Source organism: Triturus cristatus, chromosome 7 (assembly GCF_964204655.1).
Source record: "Triturus cristatus chromosome 7, aTriCri1.1, whole genome shotgun sequence".
Taxonomy (NCBI): domain Eukaryota; kingdom Metazoa; phylum Chordata; class Amphibia; order Caudata; family Salamandridae; genus Triturus; species Triturus cristatus.
The window spans coordinates 946,181,674-946,196,563 of NC_140590.1; the positions used below are offsets into that span (position 1 = coordinate 946,181,674).

General features: G+C 41.5%; 1 protein-coding gene across 1 annotated transcript in view; it reads left to right on the forward strand.

The window, feature by feature from the left end:
• LOC146810896 (5-phosphohydroxy-L-lysine phospho-lyase-like) overlaps positions 1-14,890 on the forward strand; it is a 250,027-nt gene that overhangs the window by 13,970 nt on the left and 221,167 nt on the right. The window contains exon 2 of the mRNA XM_085617945.1: positions 10,168-10,286. Within this exon, the coding sequence (XP_085474071.1) occupies positions 10,168-10,286 (119 nt within the window). The remainder of the gene's footprint in view (positions 1-10,167; positions 10,287-14,890) is intronic.

Here is a 14,890-nt window from a genome sequence, read left to right on the forward strand (position 1 = left end):
GGCAACTCACCGGACTCCTGGTCCCATGCTACTATTGTAATTTTTTAAAAAAAAGGTAAAAATAGTGAAGAACTTGGTTCGTATCGACCCATTTCTCTTATCTCTACCGATAGTAAGATTTATTCTAAAATCCTCGCCAATAGACTTAATCCTTTAATGTCGACTCTTGTTTCCCCCAGATAACTTGCAAATGTCTAGGGGTTTTAGTGTTAGTTTATTACTATAGGGGTTTTGGTTTTAGTTTGTAACCATAAGTGTACTTTAACTGTGTTTTGTTTGAGGGGATTTCTGAAGTTTTTTAAAGATACGTAAATTGTTCCCAAATCTAACCATAACTTCACTGTAACCATGATTTTTTTGTATTTTTTATAGTGAATATGTGGGCTTTTTGATCGTGTACCGAATCCAACAGTTTGGTGTAGAACCTGGTGGCCAACTCCCTTACACATCCAACCCCATCTCCACATGGTTGGCCATTGCTCACTGTAAAAAACTTTGCGCTACGCCCAGTGGGGGATGGGCGCAGTGCCTGGTTTTTGTGAACTCTGCCTTTGATTTGCTGGTTCCAAATGTTGAGGATAGTATGTGCTCATAAAAAATCTCAATATTCTATTCTCAAAGAGAGAGGTCAACAGTATCTAGTTGGGCTTGTATTACTTTTAGCACAGCACAAGAGCCCCATCCCTCAGATGTGGCAAATGTGCATGTTGGTCCCTCTCAACCTCACCAATGCATTTAAACACTGTGGATTACGCTATTTTGTTTTCATGCCATGGATGTGGAAGGAAAAAGGAGTATCCCCTCATGCTCTATCTTGCTTTGCTTGTTTTCTGGATAAAATATTACAGGCAGTAGCCTGAAGCAACATGAATATAAAAGTCTTACTTTATATATTGGAGTTTTCCAGGCCCCCCAATTGGCTCTCATTACGAAGGACAAGCTAAGTTATCATTTTGCCCAGGTGATGCGTAACTTCATATTTTGCTAAACTGGTTACCAGATCAGCACTAGGCCTTGGTAAGGTGTAAAAAATAATTTGAAAATGTGTGTGAATGCCATTTAGCTTAAGTCTGTATAAAATGTTGATGTTTCCAGTGGATGGAATAACAGTGCAGCATGTAGCTCCACCCCCTAGCTTTTGGTACACCTGTAATAGCCGCAAATAAAATCATGAACCTTGAAGTCAAATATGTTGCTCTATCTCCTAAGGCTCCTGTGAATTGCACTACAGGTAGTGTTTTTTCAATATGATAAAACAACCTTATACAGAGAGTGAGAAAGAGCAGCATTCGGAGCCAAAGCTAAGGCTCAGTTCATGTATTCCAATGCCCTGGACGCAGGTCTTCCCCTGGTCCTAAACATACATAGAGCTACTGTACGTCTGTTTTATGTTATGGCAAACAATATAAATCCGTGCTCAATATAGCACTCTACCCGATACACGTTTGATAATTTTCTTCCCCAGACGTTCAGAGATTGTTGGACATTACCATTATACGGGCCAAAGTACCCCCTTTTAAACATTATAAGGTTAATTACAAGTCACTAAGGCAGTGGTTCCCTAACTGTGCAACTTGGCCCCCCGGGGAGCCGTAAAACCTAGCCTGGGGAGCGGCACACCAAGCACTTTAATACATATAATGTTGAATGGTCTGTTGACTTCAGATAAACTAATTAGACTTAAACGCATGATGTCGATGATTTGTAAGTGACATGCCTAAAGCTTTAAACGTAGTGCGTAATTGATGGCATGTCTAGGGAGATGACCTCCATATTTCACTGTATCCCCATGTTCCAACACTCCCAAAGTAAGAGGAAGATGCCCGATTTATTTTGTTAGACTCGTTAATAGTTCCGTTTTTTTCCAAATTAATTTTACACCAATGCAATTTATCAGGAAAGTACAGTTGTCCTGTCTATTAAACACACTAAGTATGATTAAATATTGGCATTTGTACTTGAATCATAGGTACTTCCAGTACACATCTCTTTCAGTACACACACATTTCCTGAGGAGCCTGCTCTCTCCTTTAGCACAGGGAAGCAAAACACCATATATGGCATAATGCTACATTTAGAGGCAAGAAAGAAGGATATTTGAAAAAAATAAAAATCAGAAGAATTGATGTTACTTGCACTGATTTGGAGGCAATTTTAGGGAGGAGAAAGCAAAAATAAAGTTGTTTTAAAAAATCGCGAATCACCCTGCTGAGACGGAAATGGAAGTACGTGCAAATATTCTTCAAGCGCATAAACACTTTGGCAATGGGTCCTACATGCATATTGGGTGCTATCTAGCACTGTAAGTGGGATAAAAAAGATTGAGAGGGTACTCTAAAAAAAGGCATGGGCAAAGAAATGTAACTAGGAATATTTTATTGGAGGCACTGCCTTAGTAATATGAAACACCCGTGTATATGATTATAATACCTTCATCACCTTAATCCCAATTATTTTCTGGGAGAAAAATGCAAGTACTCCCGATGCCAGGCTTACATCCCCCAACCCTCCAAAAAAAGTAACAGTGGGGAGCCAGGGGCAATGGCCAATGGGTCAAGGGAGCCGCGGGTCGAAAACGTTTGGGAACCACTGCACTAAGGAGTTCTGCGACCTCTTTGAGGCTTGAGGACTCAGCAGGCCTGGTTTGCAATTCTCAGTCTCCCTGGGTCTGCGAACCCTGCCTCAGAGTCTGCAAACCTTTTTATATTAGCTCAGTTTCCTTCTGGCACCGAGAGCCCCTTAAAGACTGTAGCTCTTCAGAAGGAGCGTGTCGCCCAATCAGGAAACGGAGCAGCAGTTTCACCATTTGCAGGTATCCTGAGCAGAAGGAGACCGTGCACTGTTTACAGCTGGCAGCCTGCCCCCATCAGGCCTTCACTGGCACTCAGCGAATATATGCAATGACCAGAGGCGTGTGATTACAAGATTAGTGTCTCCTGCAATCACTGTGCATAGATTTGCTCCTATATATGTTAGTAATAGACTGTAGAAGTCATAATTAGACAAAGCTCATCTTATGTATAATGATGATCATTATATGATTACAAAGTCTTACCAGACATCTTTTTTGCACATTTGTGTCCAAGGGGAAGAAGAATAAGAAGTTTATAATGGCCTCAACATCACTACTGCATATAAAAAGCCCAAAGAATGTGTTACCAGAGTCCCATTTCTAAGAGGACTTGGTGATAGGTAACACACCAAACCAACGTTTTCCATGCATGTTGAGGATAGGAGGTGGGTAAACGTGATCTAAATGAGACTTCCTAATGAGAGTCAATTTCATTTGAAAATATCTTTTAACCCAGGTATTGTTATTGACATTTGTTCAACATTACAAGCAATCCCTAAAAGAGAGAACAGGCTTATGAGAAAATGTCATTCCCTCAAACTCCTCCCTTGTAACCTTCCCACCTTCACTCCAACCTCACTGGTCTATCCAAGGTACCAAGATGGAAGGGAAAGTTCAGCACAGCAGCTCTCGTCCACTGAAGGCTGTCTGAGTTCAGTGAGTCAAAGTGTTGAAGTGCTCTTATCCGCATTAGAGTCGTGTGAGTATTGGTAAGCTGCAGCAGATGATCGATTAGCAGTTGTCACTTTTGATCAAATCGTTTTTGGTCATGTTGCAATTGGTAGGTCAGCTTTTTCAAGGGCAAGAGTTTGACAAAGTTTGTGAAGCAGCAACGAATGATTGCTACCGGGGCCCTCTTCTTCCACATCCAGGCAATTAGATCATAGCTCCTGTCATGTGACAGAAAATTGTCTTATGATGCCAATGCATACTGTCCTCTGGTCACACATTCAACAGCAGGAGAACCACCCCGGGTTAATCGGGAATTAGATATCCCACCACCTTCTTCTTGTGACTTAGGATCCTTTCTAAAATGTCTGGGTGAATGTTTTCTTGTTACCACTGACTGTAACAGAATCCTTCTCTTCAGTCCACCTCCAGAAGCAAGTCACTGTGACTGCTACACAGTATGCAGCTTGTCCCAGAAATAGCTAAGTTATAGTAAGCAGAGATGTTTCCCTGAATGTACCTGTTAGGGCTAAACAGAGCATTTTGTAAGTCAAGCATATACCTTAAGTAAGAGTTTGTGTTCGTCCATAAGCGTACTCGGTAGCAACAGTTTTAAAGCTGTGAAGTTGGCTGGAGACCTTACAGAAATGAAAGTGCAAAGCAGTGATGGGTGCAGACATATTTTCTTTTCTGCTTCCAAATTAAGCAGGTTTTGACATTATGTGCAAAGTAAACTTAAAAATAAACTCGCTGCTTGCATTATTCTTATTTAGTTTTATTCTATCACATGTTTTCATTAGCTGGTGTTTGCATTTCCCTGCAGATAGTATGTCCATTGTAATAAATATCTATTAAAGGATATAAATGGTACTGTTCCCATCAAATAGTGTAATGCAGTTATAAGGAGACAGACATGCTGTTGCAGCTAATGCCAGTCACCCATCGTTTCTGTAAATTGAGATTATTTTTGTAGCTACATTTTTGAAAACATAAGGTGTAGTGTTGCCATGGTGGAGCAGCTACAATGTGGATGAAACTTTCCTACTTCTCTCACTTACCGAATCTTGACGCAGGCAATTCACTTGATGTACAACATGACATTTTGTTTCATTTACAGAAGTCTGTGTGTGAACAAATAATACAATTGGAATTCGTTAAGCCAAACATAAAATAATTGTAATATAACTGAATAACAGTAGGCTTACAGATGGGACCCCTTATCAATTAAAAGAATGATGGATTTGGGTGGTTCTTTCCTTTGCAGAAATGAAGTTTGATATGTGGTTAGATTTCTTTGTGAGATTTATATGTGAAATGTACCTCACTTTAACTATCTTTTATATCATCAAATTCCATACAATGAAAAGCACTCCTGCTTAAATTTAAACCTGTAGCTTGTAAGTACACACATATTTAAGCAGTGGGTACAACATTTTACTGAAGAAAACTATTCAACACCTGCAACAGGTTCACAACTGAGCCGCAAGGACTTTGTTTAACCAACGAAATACGGCTCTGCAGCAAATCGGTTACAGCGACTGCACAGGATCTCCTTCAAATTCCTGCATATTTCTCAGACATTTTTACAGTTAAGGTTCTAAATTTCTAGCCCAGAAAGTTGCTTAATATGTTTACAATTTTCAACTGCGATCCAGCTCCTTGCTGCTCCTGCTCTAGCTCCTTGCTGCTGTTCCAAGTCCAGAAAACCACATACAAAAGAAGGCTATGCAGAGCTTCCAGAGTCCAGGCCGTATAAGCCGCCAATGGTTTCCACTGTACCTGCGATCTCATGCTGACTATTTGAAGTTTAGGAAAAATCCAAAAACCTGGTTATCCTCTGGCGAGCAGATATTGAGCTGTTATCTTTCCAGCATATCTTCTGTCATCTTTTCAGCATGTATTCCACAGTGCTAAGAGCCTCCGTGTGAGTTACACTTTACAGATGCATTATAAAAAAAAATAACATATTGAGATAGCTTACTAATTGCATGCTGCAAACGCCCTTGGAGGGGACCATCTGTGTCAGCCCTCATGACTTTGTACAACAGGGAAATAAGACGTCTCCCAGCTCCACATGTGGGCAACACATCCAACATCTGAGAAGGTTCTGGGATAGTAGGGTATGTGGGCCATACCTCCATGAATAAGTTGGACAAGCCGCCGTATTGCAGATATTGTCCCCTTCCCAGCCCGAAGTCCCGTTGGAACGGGGCGCACCTCAAGATCCGCTCCACAAATCTGTGCCAGATGTGCACGGTCTGCCTCACCACTTATACCCCCCCCCCCCAACCCATCAGCAACAATGGTAGTCTGGCCGACTGGACCCTATTGCGCAGGAACCGCTTTTCCCACTTATCCTGTTCATCAAGCCAGCGAGAGGCATGCTGTAACTGTGCTGTGTAATAATAGAGGTCAGCCGCGGTGCTCCCAACCCGCCATCCTCATAAAGGTGCTTCAGTGCTACGGCGGCCAGCCCAGTAAAGATCTATTAATATAGAGTCCAGTGATGGGAATATCTGCCTGGGTATGGGACATCTGCTCACACTCTTATTGCAACTTTGCCTTGGTTGAACTCATAGGGGCCTATTTACAAGCTGTGTTCGTAGTACGTTTACAAATCTATGTGCAGAGGTTCTGCCTCTCCCATCTTTTGCTGTGCAGAGGTCTCCTCCCTGACTACGGAGCCGCCACACTATTAAGTATACATTATTTTATAGTAAATGTGGGGTGAGAGGGGAGTGGCTGGAAAATGGGGAATACTCACTACTAAAAGGGAGGACTTAAGGTAGGAATGCGGGGGGGGGGGGTCAATGAATGAATAAGGATGAGTTTAGGAAGGGACTTGCGCCCATCCACTGCACTTGTAAAGTTACCACAGCCAAAAAGGGTCAAAGATTGTTGTAAATGTACTCCAGCTCAAAGCTGCAGTAAGGTCAGCACCATCCATGGTCAACCACTGGTATGGCAACACTCTTCTATATAAAATAATGGAGGTTAGGATTTTAAATAAAACCCCAATGGAAATAATGTTACAATTATTTATAGTACATATAAATAAATTATTCAGATTTTTTATTTTAGTTTAACATATTTTAATGAGCTTCTTAAATGTTTAAAATTATTGTAACTTTATTTGCTATTAAAATATGATTGAATATTTTTTCATTAATTCTGCTCATCACTTTTAATCATCACTTTTGATAAATATTAAAACATATATTTTATATACTTATTGGGAATACATTATTTTTAAAATTATTTTAATTGAAAACCAAAAACTCAGGCTTTGCACATCATGTGATGATAACATGGTTAATTTGCAATGCATACACTGTGAGCCTTGATGGTTCAGAAAACTCTTCTTTAATGTCTATTCCCACAGGAATGGCGTTATCACAGCCAGTCAAATACAGCCTACATATACCGGCCTCACTATCCCTCCCATCCTTGAATCTGTCCCGCAATTTGTGGTCGCCCCTATTGTCCTTTCCTGCCTCCAAACTTTCTCCCAATTCTTGGGGCAGCCTCTCGCCTTCTACACCACTTGTTCCGTCCTTTGGCATCAGTCAAGGTCTGCCTCCCAATCAGTTTCTTCCGGCGTGGCAGTGGCCCCCCCTGCTCTTTCTATATTTCGTTTAACGATTCCAGCTGCTAGTCTGAAACAGATCTCCGTGTACCTGGGCCAATTCTGCTCCCCCTTTATCCCCAGTAGTAACCATTTAACATCAAGAGGGACCTCCATCGCTGTGACCCCGGCCATTTTTAATTAAACTTCAGAAAAATAATTTAAATGTAGTATATCCAAAATAATTACATTTGAAAATAAGTTATTAATGCTGTAACTGTTTTAATTTGTTCTGGAAAGAGATTAAATAGATCAAAATATTTAATATTAATATTTTATATTCAAATATTTTTTCACTCCCTGGTTCATGGGTTGGATATGCGCAAGTCTGCACTTTTGAGTAACTTAACACTCGTAAACGGTGACTAGCCAGAAGTAGTAAAGTTACTCAAGAGTAAGTGTAAACGTACATGTGTAGATGTATTCAAGTATAAGTTTACCTTGTTAATAGGCCAGATAGAAGTGTACTTAAAATCTCTCACATTGAATTGAAACTGCCCTGAAGTTCTCCATCAAATTTATCATTAATAAAGGAAATTCTTGCAGATTGGCGAGCAAAAAATTTCTTAGGTCTGTGATTCAACTGAACATCCCTTAGACTTGTGTGAATATCCCTAAAACTATTTTAAAAACGTGTACTCTGAAGATATGAAAAACAAAATGTTATACATGGTAAATATGCACTCCTACCTTTGACAAAGTGAGCCATACTCCCATGGATATCTAACAACACCGTCTATTTCTGGAATAAGGCTGGGCTATCCAGGTCTGGGAAAGTCTTGTTGATCTTTTCATTACGAACTCTGGCACCGATGCTTGAAAGACACAATTCCATCCACCAAAAAACTCTTAAACAGAATGGCTGCTAACAAAAAATGCCATATCTTCCATAGTTGCTTGGCTTATAGTGATGCCAGGTTTGAATAGACTTTCTCACTTCAGCCAGGTGTTATCTTACCAGCCAATATCTGAGAGCGAAACTGACTTGAGTTCACACTTATATTCGATCGCTGCAGAGTGCCAGAATTTTTATTTTTATTTCAAGATGCAGGTATTTCTAAGCAGGGGAACCCCAAACAATTTGAGACACCAAATCTTTGCCTCAACAGAACGCATACGGGTTGATAAATCGGAGATTGTATTAAACTTAAATTACATGAGGTAATATGTGCCTGATGTATAGCACCTCCCAACACATGAAAAATTTAATAAATTAAGTAAGGGCCCCTCAATAAATGAGTTATAAATCAATGGAATACATTTCACAGATTTTTTTTCATTAAATGTGAAACAGAATCATTTCCACAAAGGCTAGTACCAAATCAGACTATAGAAAGTAGTGCAAAATCAAAATTATTTTAAGTCCAAAAGGGCAGGAAAATCAATAGCGACAAAAATACCCCCCCCCCCTTGTATAATTGGAAAGTCTTGTGGCTCATTCCCCAAAATCAAGGGTTTATATATGAAATCTATGGTGTGAGCAAATGTATCATCTTATTGGCAAATTGGAACACAGTTTTAATAAACCTCATATTGCTTTAGTACCCAAGCACTGTACCATTACAGAATATTGATTCTGTACACCCTGTGCAAGCTAGCGGAAGGACCTTGACATAAGATACAATTTTGTGACCAAGCTAAGCAGATTTCTTCAAAAACAGCAACAGCAATGGAAATAAACACACATGACCCCCCTGCTTGACTATGTGCTGCAGTAATATTGAACTGCAAAATGTGCAGGGGGAAGAAAGGAAGGCATCCATTTTATTGGTTGTTAAGTATAGTACACTTTCTGAAATGTGAAACAGTGGGCACTTGATGTTTTTTCGTGATGGACCACTTTAATAGTTGCTGATTACTTCAGGGCTTGCTGATCGCACTTCAGGTGTGGGCTTTTGGTTTTAAAATAGACCTGGTCTAAAACTACAACTGTCCCTTGAATCTTTATTCAACATGAATCCAGGGTGTCCAACAGCTGCGGTGTATGCTTTATAACCTAATGAGCAGTTGAATTAATGTCAAATCATGTATTTTTCCTATTTAGCTTTTATAAATCATTTTTCTCAATCAATTTCAGTGTGGATGCCAAACATTCCCTTCTATTTTAGCCATTGTGCTATTGTGCCCTATCTCAGTAAGGGGTGCATACACCAACTTGCAAAATCATCTTTGCTTTTTCTACTTAGCAGTTGACCTGTTGTGTTACAGTTCACTGGTGTGCCTTTTCAAGGTTTCCAAGATAGAGAACAGAAGTGTAATGGGAATATGTTGTGGACCCAATTTGCCAGTATGTTTGTGCATCCCAGTTGAGCATAGGTGCACTTTATTGTTCAATCTCATTTTACATTTGCTTTTCACAAAATGTCAATTCAAGCTTGCAAATGAATTTAATCATATGTAAAATTACACAAGCATGGTATCATTTTCTGTGAACATTTCAACTCTCAAGAAAATGGAGCGTTCTAGTGTGAACTGCCTTGAAAAGTAGTGAACCCCATCAAGTGTGCGAGTGTGTGGGTATTTACAAAATATTTAAGGTGCATTTCCACTCTGAATACAGTTAGAGATTTACTCCTCTCAAGGGTAGCATTGAGTCCCCTAACCCAGGTGGGAACGGGGAGTGAGCTCCCACAAGATTGTTGGATGCTTGGGAGCTTCTCCTCTGGGAGAATGTTTTCCACAAGTAAGTAAACAAAAAGGATCTAAACTGCAAATGTCCAATTTCTAAGTGCATTTACTCAGGTGTGCATGCTTATATATGTGAATCCCTCTTGATATCTGCAACTGTCGCATCTTGCTTGTAATAGTTGAAGAATTCACAAGCAATTGGAAACTGGGGGAGTACTTTCTTTTGAGTTGTGCCTTTTTTGATGGTATTTTATGTCTTAGTACTTTTTTTGTATATTAATAAATAATGATGTTCATCCCTGCTGCCCCATCTTTAAGTTTCACAAGGTTTATTACAGAGAAAGATATACTTTCCTTGTGGGTAATAAATTGCTGAAATTCTACTATTTTGCAGATCATCTTGCAGGCTCTTCTTTTCTCATGATCCTATAAAGATTGTGCGTGCCAGTGGACAGTATATGTTTGACGACGAAGGAAAGCAGTATCTCGACTGCATTAATAACGTTGTTCACGGTAGGTACAATCAACATACACATCAACACGTATCAAACATAATCTTTCGTCACCATTTTGTTACTGTTGACATGTGTGTGTTGGGATTTTAGGATATATCCCTCAATTCCTATTTTTATGCCATTTCACCAGTTTAAAGTGACAATCTATATTCTCTGGAAAGAAACCCGTAAAATGCTTTCACAATATTTAAACTGTAACCCTGCTCCACCGTAATGAAACTTAAGAACACTTCTAGGATTCTGGTCATCTGTCTAGTTTTGGTTCGCAAAGAAGCTAAAAACAATTAAATGGAATGCCACAGAGAATAATCGACAGTGCTCCAAAAGTGTTTTTTCAGTCAGATCCTTTGAATATTGTTTCGTATTTTTTAATCCAGTGTCCAAAGTGAGAGGGGTATTTTTGGATTGGTTCTGCAACTCTGTGAAATAGCGATTTTAGTGCACCTTCCAATGAGGCTGAAATACTTTTTACAGTAGTTGTGCTGTTGTTGAAAATGGCTATGATTTAGCAGTCTGTGTAGATTGCTTATTTTAGGGCAGGCCCAAGACTGGTTGGGATATGCCGTATTTTTTGTAATGGTACAAATGATGGAACAGAATGAAACCGAGGGATTTCTCAATTTTTAAAAATCATTCATCTACTTTTTCTTAACTCGCTGGCATCTGAGTTATATAGGAAATCTTGTCTCATAAATGTACGGGGACCTGCAGGTGTAAAAGGTATACATTTAGACCTTTCGGAATTGGCTGTCAATTGTTAAGATCGACTTCCCCAATGGATGTAGTCATGTATCCATATCCTGGCTTCATTTCTAACACTCTCCAATCTTGTCCCCAAGTTTATGGGGACGATTCACAATACCCTAATGATTACCTTAATGATTACAGGAAGCAGTAGTGCAGCTGTGCTGTTGGGCGTACTCCTATTAACAGGGAGTTGGACATTTTGTGGCAGATTTACAAAGGCATGTAAAAGTGCAAAGAAGATGCAGTACTTTTTATTTGTGCTAATTGTGTATATGAATAGTCCCTTAATAACCTAATTTCAGATGTTCACAAAGGCACGTAGGAATACGAAGAGAGTACTACTTTTCGTACACCAAAATGCCTTTGTGGATAGGGCCTGCTAAGTGTAATACCCATCTCTTTGACCCAGGAAGTGATAGAAAGAGGTAGGATGGAGCATATGTTTTGTTGAAACAGAGTGACTTGCAAAGCTGTTTTTCTTTGAGAATTATAACTCCTAATCAAGTTGAACTTCACTTAAACATAATCTAATAATGCATTCACCTCGGCATGTAATCTTCAGTTTGACCAGTCCCCAGAAATTCGGGGTGGACTCTTGGAACCACTTAGGAACAATAACTGCCCACTAGAAATTACTATTTTGGACTATAGCTTATGATAAATCCACTTGGAAACCACATAGTCGTGGGTTTGTGTATTGTCTAGACGACTTAAGCCATAAATATAATGACACAAGTAAAACCTAACGAAGAATAACGCTTTGGGGTGTGAACATGTGCTATAGCATTTTTGCAATTTTTTTCCTTTAAGACCAAAATTACAGCATATTAACATAAACGGGATAGGCACTAACGGTTAAAAAGAATACTTTGCACACAAGTTGTTGGGTTAGAATATTTTCTTTTTGCTGGTGATAGGATGCTTTATGGAAACCATTACCTCTAATACCCTTTTAAATACACTGCCTTATGCCGAGAACTTTGGATTAAAGTCTTGCCTCACATCTCAGTGTCCAGAAAGTTATCTTTATACCCTGAGTACCAAACAAAGAGGTTATGCACACATCTATACGCCTATCTGTACTAGGAGTGTCTAACTGTAGCTGTATCCAAGGGTCAGTGGAGATCCTGCTTGATGAACACTGTCTGCTCACTGCTGTGAAGTGCTAGAAACCAATAAGAGACACTCTTGGACACTAGAGCCCCAGAAACCCAGAAGGGATGTGTGAGAAGTTAGCCTGGTATATGATGTCCACTAGTTATAGTGGGCACCTTGTACCAGTCCAACAACCCTTATTGATGAATAGGTTAAAGACAACCTTCAATGAAAGCTATCCTAGTGGTATCGAAGGAATGTAAAGCAGCTTGGTTTACCAGATTATAACCTCTTGAATGACTAAATGAAAGGAGAACCACACAAGTTATATATATAAAATATATGTATTTATTACTAAACACTCTCTACTAACCTCTTTATGAGAATAGAGAGCAAGGCACACAATAATACAGTTATTAAACGACAGTAAATAGCACAATATACAATGGGCCCCAGGGGAAGACCAAACCATATATTAAGAAAGTGGTATAAGAACCACAACTTGAATAGACACAGTGCCTAGAGCACGTAGAATCGCTGGGACCCCAATGAACCACCCAAGGCAGTGATACAGGAGACCCACGGGGGACGTGTGCAGTGTGAGAACACAGCCGCGAGCCCCGTACAATTCAATAGGAAAGTCGCGGTTGGAATTTTAAAGAATAGGGACACTTAGAAGAGGACTTTGAGCAAACCCCTTTAGACTTAGGGGGTTCTAGAGCCAGCACCCACGGGAGCACCGGAGTACTCGTATTACCTCATCCAGGGAAGCCGGGTGCATAGATGTCAAATTGTGTCAGGAATCGTCGTTGATTTCAATGGCGATGTGCTGCAAAGTGCTGCTGCTTTGGAAAAGAGAAGTGTCCGGTGTGATCCAAGCCTGGATCGAAGATGTGAAGAACCTGAAAGCAGAGGGGACAGAGTCTGGGTCACTTGCCAGTGACCAGGGGCACGATAGACGAATGCCCACCAATGTCGGGTGTTTCAGGTGCGAAGAGGTGAAGCTTGACTCCACTTGGGACCAGGAGGCATCGACGATGACCACAGTCCGCAGGCAAGCTGTCCCACGAAGGATGTCAAGTACTGGGGGGTCAGTTTCCGGATTGGAGACCAACAAGCCTTGGCAACAGCAACCCACGCGGTGAGAGAAAAATGGCTTCGGTGTAGACCAGCAAGGTCCTGTGGACTCCGCAAGCGGTGGGAGAGTCAGGACACATCTGGAGCAACCAGGAAAGCCTGTTAGAAGTTAAAGTACCCTTCTTAGGGACCCACAAGTCGACGGACAAGGGATCGCGAAGGGACCTCGAGAGGAATCACTAGATACTAGCCCACGGGTCACTCGGAGTGTACGCCAGCAATCTTCGGTGGAATCACTGCTCGGGGTCTGGACTACAAGTTGCCCAAAGCATAGCCTCAGGGATTGTCAAGAAGCATATGCTGCTGCAAATGGTTGCGGTGTCCAGGGGTTTGGGTTGCACGACCCCCACGAGGGCTTTGGATCTCAGAGTTGCTGAGAGCACGGGTCAGCCTCAGGGAAGCTTGGAAACCCACCTCCTGTGTTGAAAAATCGTCGGTGTCCTTCGAGAGCAGCGTCGATGCAAACCGGACAGATGTGTCTTTGGTGCCTGCCTTGCAGGGGAGTAACTTCTTTACTCCAAGGGAGATTCTTCGGTCATCCAACGTCGTGTAGATAGTAGAAGTTCTGGGATTCTGTAGCAGAGTTTCGTCCAGGTAAATCTAAAGTCCTGTAGTCAGGGGTTCCTACTTTATACCCAAGGAAGGGGTGGGACAAACTCTGGGGACCCACCTATGGGAGGGTCAGGACAGAGGGGTGGCTACACCCATGTCCTTGGTCCAGTTTTGCGCCAGAGCAGGGGCTGAGTGCCCCTGCAACCGGTTTGAGCTGGACTATGCACAGGGACACCAAATGTGCCCCCAGTGCAGACATCAAAGCACTCTTGGAGTGCACCCACCCAGCCCCAATACACTAAAGCCTGTCTGGGAGGTGGTTATACTTCCCTGTGACAGGAAACCTATTGTCCAGGCCTCCCCTGACAGAGTTTTGTCCAGCAGCCTGAGGGCAGACACGTGTCTGTGGCTGCCAGCATCCATTTTGTGATACCAGGGTCTGTTAAGCTGGTACCGGGTATTCCGGTGCTGTCATGTTTCTCCCTCTAGTAGGGTGGAATCATACCTCCCACACCAGTTACTGGTGTGGGGGTATGATTCCAAGGTGTTTGACACCAAACGCAACATGTTTCCATGCAGCCATTCCAAAGTTAGCATTTACCGCAAGGTTATAATGCACTTACGAGTATATGGTTTGGCTGCATCACACACAACCCCAGAATAAAGGTTCCGAAAGCTGCAGAGGGGCTCTGCTCATGCATGGGCACCCTCTCACATGAAACCCAGCACCCTGCTGTCAGGATTGTTAAGGCCTGCCATAGGGGTGACTGATAGGTTTACACGTGCAGTGATATGGAGAGATATAGGTAACCTCTATCTCAGTAAGGGGTGCATACACCAACTTACCCAGGCTGCAGTAGCAGACCTGTGGTGTCATTACGGAAGGCTTCCCATGGGTGGCACAATACATGCTGCAGCCCCTGGTAGGCCTCTAGGATACCTATGCCCTGGGTACACAGTATACCATATACTAGGGACTTGTAGGGTACCCCAGAATCCAATCTGGAGTGTACCTAAAGTACTGGTATCAATTTAAAGGGGAAATCAGATAGGCTGGGGTCCTGAATAGCA